Source organism: Salvelinus fontinalis, chromosome 1, assembly GCF_029448725.1.
Source record: "Salvelinus fontinalis isolate EN_2023a chromosome 1, ASM2944872v1, whole genome shotgun sequence".
Lineage (NCBI taxonomy): Eukaryota > Metazoa > Chordata > Actinopteri > Salmoniformes > Salmonidae > Salvelinus > Salvelinus fontinalis.
Window position 1 is genome coordinate 3739482 of NC_074665.1, and position 6000 is coordinate 3745481.

At 44.1% G+C, this 6000-nt stretch overlaps 1 protein-coding gene across 1 annotated transcript in view; it reads right to left on the reverse strand.

Annotated features, from left to right (window-relative positions):
• Positions 1-1433: 1433 nt before the first annotated feature.
• LOC129865508 (visual pigment-like receptor peropsin) overlaps positions 1434-6000 on the reverse strand; it is a 36562-nt gene continuing 31995 nt past the window's right edge. The window contains exons 5-6 of the mRNA XM_055938363.1: positions 4994-5217; positions 1434-1973 (exon numbers count right to left, since the gene is read on the reverse strand). Of these exons, the coding sequence (XP_055794338.1) occupies positions 1434-1973; positions 4994-5217 (764 nt within the window). The remainder of the gene's footprint in view (positions 1974-4993; positions 5218-6000) is intronic.

The window sequence follows — 6000 nt, forward strand, 5'->3', positions numbered from 1 at the left end:
GGCCAAAGGGGAACACAGAATCCCTCCTGTCCATCTGCAACAAGGCATGTAACTTCCAGTCACAGTTCATAGTGTCCTGTCTGTCCATCTGCAATAAGACATTTACCTCTATAGTCACAGTTCATAGTGTCCTTCTTAGTGTCCTACTCTTAACTCCATGTATCACTGGTCAAGACAGTGCTGAGTCCCATGAGGACAGAAGAGACGTTAAGAGTACAGCTCCGTGCTCTGGTACTCTGTTTCAATAAATGCACTCTTTGAGAATCAGGAGAAAAAAACTACATTTTATTGACACAAACAAGCACACATCAACATAAATAAATGACCCAACAAATATAAAAAATAGCAATGTACAACACTGTTCTCTAATAATTCAGGTAACGGTTAAATTTCAAGTAAAAACGGAAGCAAAGACAAAGTGACACCCTATTCCCTATATAGTGACACCCTATTCCCCATATAGTGACACCCTATTCCCCATATAGTGACACCCTATTCCCTATATAGTGACACCCTATTCCCCATATAGTGACACCCTATTCCCCATATAGTGGCACCCTATTCCCTATATAGTGACACCCTATTCCCCATATAGTGACACCCTATTCCCTATATAGTGACACCCTATCCCCTATATAGTGACACCCTATTCCCCATATAGTGACACCCTATTCCCTATATAGTGACACCCTATTCCCCATATAGTGACACCCTATTCCCCATATAGTGACACCCTATTCCCTATATAGTGTCACCCTATTCCCTATATAGTGACACCGTATTCCCGATATAGGGACACCCTATTCTCTGTAGTGACATCCTATTCCCTATATAGTGACACCCTATTCCATATATAGTGACACCCTATTCCCTATATATTGACACCCTGCATAGTGACACCTTATTCCCTATATAGTGACACCCTATTCCCTATATAGTGACACCTTATTCTCGATATAGGGACACCCTATTCTCTGTAGTGGCACACTATTCCCTATATAGTGACACCCTACATAGTGACACCCTATTCTCTATATAGTGACACCCTATTCCCTATATAGTGACACCCTATTCCCTATATAGTGACACCTTATTCCCTATATAGGGACACCCTATTCTCTGTAGTGGCACACTATTCCCTACGTACTCCCATAGGGCCTGGTCAAAAGTAGTGCACTATGTAGAGAATAGGGTTCTATTTTGGACGCATGCACTGTATAGAAAAAAGGGTTCCGATAGGGTTCTTTGGCTGTCCCCATGGGAGAACGCTTATTTCTTCCAGGTAGAAACCTTTTTGGTTTCAGGTAGAAAAAGGGTTCTACATGGAATAGGTTTCTCCTATGGGGTACAACCGAAGATACCTTTTAGGATCTGGATAGCACCTTTTTTTCTAATAGTGTAAGGTGCCATTTTGGATACACATTTAGAGATTTTTAGAGTCTTTCATTCTCGTACTCTGGCATCTCAGAGTGCATGCTGGGTAGGGGGGTAAGGGGTACATTGGGAATGTAGTAGAGTGACTCCTGACTGACAGTGGGTGGGGTGTGGGAAGGACTATTCACCCCTGAGTCTGAATCCTGAGCCACGGGACCCTCTGGCTGCAGCATCTCTTCTTCACTATATTTCCCCTCTCTTGACTGCAGAGGAAGTGAGGTCACAGAAATCACAGGAAGGGTCTTGGCCTCGGGATGGTCTTTCAGCTTCAGCTCGTCAAGCTCCTGGAAGTTCTTGAGGCGGACCACTTCCTTGTGGGCGGAGCCAGCGTAACACGGCAACAGCACAAAGACTTCCTTACGGAACTTAGAACTCATTCCGAAGTAGATGAGGGGGTTGTAGAAGGAGGCGGATTTAGCGAAGAGACGGGTGAAGATGAAAGTCATGTTGGGGACGTGGTAACCACAGGCAGACCATGTGGAGACCACGGCATAGGGAGACCATGCCATGATGAAGGCTGTGCAGATCACTATGGAGACCTGGAGGAGAAGTGACAGAGAAGAGATGTTAAAAAAGCTACAGGACTGTTTGGCGAGCACAGACTGGAATATGTTACGGGATTCCTCCGATAAAATTGATGAGTTTACCACATCAGTCACCGGCGTCGTTAATAAATGCATCGTCGACTTCGTCCCCACAGTGACAGTACATACATATCCCAACCAGAAGCCATGGATTACAGGCAACATCCGCACTGAATTTAAGGATAGAGCTGTCACTTTCAAGGAGCGGAACACTAATCTGGACGCTTATGAGAAATCCTGCTACGACCTCCAAAGAGCCATCAAACAGGCAAAGTGTCGATAAAGGACTAAGATCGAATCCTACAACACCGGCTCTGACGCTCGTTGGATGTGGCAGGGCTTGCAAACTATCACGGATTGCAAAGAGAATTGCAGCTGCTAGTTACCCAGTGATGCGAGCCTACCAGAAGAGTGAAATGCCATCAATGCTCGCCTGAAGGCAAGCAACACTGAACAATGCATGAGAGCACCAGCCATTCCAGACGACTGTGTGATCTAATTTTTCGTAGCCAATGTGAATAAGACCTTTAAACAGGTTAACATTCACAAGGCCTCGTAGGATGCGCGGACCAGCTGGCAAATGTCTTCACTAACCTTTTCAACCTCTCCCTGACTCAGTCTGTAATACCAACATGTTTCAAGCAGACCACCATAGTCCCTGTGCCCAAAAACGCCAAGCTAACCTGTCTAAATGACTATCGTCCCGTAGCACTGACATCTGTAGCCATGAAATGTATTTGAAAGGCTGGTCATGGCTCACATCAACACCATCATCCCAGACACCCTGGACCCACTCCAATTTGCATACTGCCCCAACAGATCAACAGATGACGCAATCTCTATTGCACTCCACACTGCCCTCTCCCACCTGGACAAAAGGAACACCTGTGTGAGAATGCTGTTCATTGGCTACAGCTCTGCGTTCAACAGCTTAGAGCCCTCATAGCTCATCACTAAGCTCAGGAACCTTTACCTGAACACCGCCCTCTGCAGCTGGATTCTGGACTTCCTGACGGGCCGCCCCCCAGGCGGTGAGGATAGACAGCAACACATCCACCATGCGGACCCTCAAAACTGGGGCCCCTCAAGGGTGCATGCTTAGTCCACTCCTATACTCCCCGTTCACCCATGACTGCGTGGCTGAGCACGACTCTAACACCATCATTAAGTTTGCTGACGACACGACGGTGGTAGGCCTGATCACTGACGACGATGAGACAGCCTATAGGGAGGAGGTCAGTGACCTGGCAATGTGGTGCCAGGACAACAGCCTCTCCCTCAATGTCTATGTCCACATCACTAATGAGTTAAAGTGGTCCACATACATCAACACAATCCTGAAAAAGGCACAACAATGCCTCTTCCCCCTCATGATGCTGAAAAGATTTGGCACGGGCCCTCAGATCTTCAAAATGTTCTACAGCTGCACCATTGAGAGCATCTTGACTGGCTGCATCAGCGCATGGTATGGCAACTGCTTGGCATCCGACAGCAAGATGATACAGAGGGTAGTGTCACGAGCGTCGTCTTGAAAATGACCGGACCAAGGTGAAGCGTTGTAAGCGTACATTTTTCTTTATTTTGAAATGTCGCCAACAAAACAATAAACGACAAAAACGAACGTGAAGCTCCGTAAGGCTATACATGCATAAACGAAGATAACATCCCACAACCTAAAGTGGCAAAACAGGCTGCCTAAGTATGGTTCCCAATCAGAGACAACGATAGACAGCTGCCTCTGATTGGGAACCACACTCAGCCAAAAACAAAGAAATAGAGAACATGGAATGCCCACCCAAATCACACCCTGACCTAACCAAATAGAGACATAAAAAGGCTCTCTGCGGTCAGGGCGTGAAAGGTAGTGCATATGCCCCATTACATCACTATACCAGGCGGTGTCAAAGGAAGGCCTTAAAAATTGTCAAGAACTCCAGCCACCCAAGTCATAGACTGTTCTCTCTGCTACCGCACGGCAAGCGGTACCAGAGCACCAAGTCTGGAACCAACAGGGCCCTGAACAGCTTCTACCCCCAAAGCCACAAGACTGATACATAGTTAGTCAAATAGCTACTTGGACTATCTGCATTGACCCCCCCTTTGCACTTCTCTTTTGACTTCTGCTACTGCTTATTATCTAGCATACTGCTTGGTCACTTTACCCCCTACCTTTATGTACATATCTACCTTAATTACCTCGTACTCCTGCACATGGACTGGGTACTGGTACCTCGTGTTTATAGCCAAGTTATCGTTACTCATCAACTCAGTACTGGTACCTCGTGTTTATAGCCAAGTTATCATTACTCATCGTCTCAGTACTGGTACCCCGTGTTTATAGCCAAGTTATCGTTACTCATCAACTCAGTACTGGTACCCCGTGTTTATAGCCAAGTTATCGTTACTCGTCAACTCAGTACTGGTACCTCGTGTTTATAGCCAAGTTATCATTACTCATCGTCTCAGTACTGGTACCCCGTGTTTATAGCCAAGTTGTCGTTACTCATCAACTCAGTACTGGTACCCCGTGTTTATAGCCAAGTTATCGTTACTCGTCAACTCAGTACTGGTACCCTGTGTTTATAGCCAAGTTGTCGTTACTCATTGTGTATTTTTTCCTTGTGCTATTATTTTTGTATTTTCTTTCTCTCTGTATTGTTGTGAAGGGCCTGTAAGTCCGCATTTCACTGTTAGTCTACACGTGTTGTTTACAAAGCAGGTGACAAATATTATTTTTATTTTATTATTTATTTATATTATAAATTTTATAATATTATTTATTTATATTTATTTATTATTATTAATATTTGTAATTTTTATTTTATTTGAATGTTTACTGGCCACTGTGCTTCTGACGAACCTTTTGCAGTCTAGGCTGGGTTATTTAAAAAAATCCCTTTCTGTTTCTGTTGATGTAAATAGGTCTTCTAACTAAATGTTATTGATTGAATTGATTGGTTAGTTAATTGGCTCACCCTAGTGACGTCTCGTTCCACCTTCCTCTGTCTGGCTGAGAGGTATCCATCGGCAGACATGGCGTTGCTGCTCACCACTGTATGAATGATGGCTATATAGGAGAACACCATGACCATGACCGGGATGAAGAAGCAGGAGATAAGGATGGACATGATGTAGGACTTGTAGATGGTGGAGTAGTTAGCCTTGGACCAGTCCACCTCACAGGTCCCGTACCCGCAGTCTGGAGGTGGAGATATGGGAATGAATGGGTTAGAGCGGTGCTTCGAGAGGTGGTCGCATGCATGAATGGATGAACGAATGGATGGATGGATGGATGAATGAATGGATGGATAAATTAATTAATGAATGGATGGATGGATGAATGGATGGATGAATGGATGGATGGATGGATGGATAAATTAATTAATGAATGGATGGATGGATGAATGGATGGATGAATAAATTAATGAATGGATGGATGGATGGATGGATGAATGAATGAATGAATGAATGAATGGATGAATGAATGGATGGATGGATGGATGGATAAATTAATGAATGGATGGATGGATGGATGGATGAATGAATGAATGAATGAATGAATGGATGAATGAATGGATGGATGGATGGATGGATGAATGAATGGATGGATGAATGAATGGATGAATGGATGGATGGATTAATGGATGGATGGATGGATGAATGAATTGAGGATGGATGAATGGACGGATGGATGAATGAATGAATGAATGTAGGTATGGATGGATGAATGAATGTATGGATGGATGGATGAATGGATGGATGGATGAATTAGTGAATGGATGGATGGATGGATGAATGAATAGATGAATTAATGGATGGATGGATGGATGAATGAATGGATGGATGAATGGATGGATGGATGAATTAATGGATGGATGAATGAATGGATGGATGAATGAATGAATAGATGGATGAATGAATGAATGAATGAATGGATGGATGGATGGATGGATGAATAAATGAATGAATGGATGAATGAATG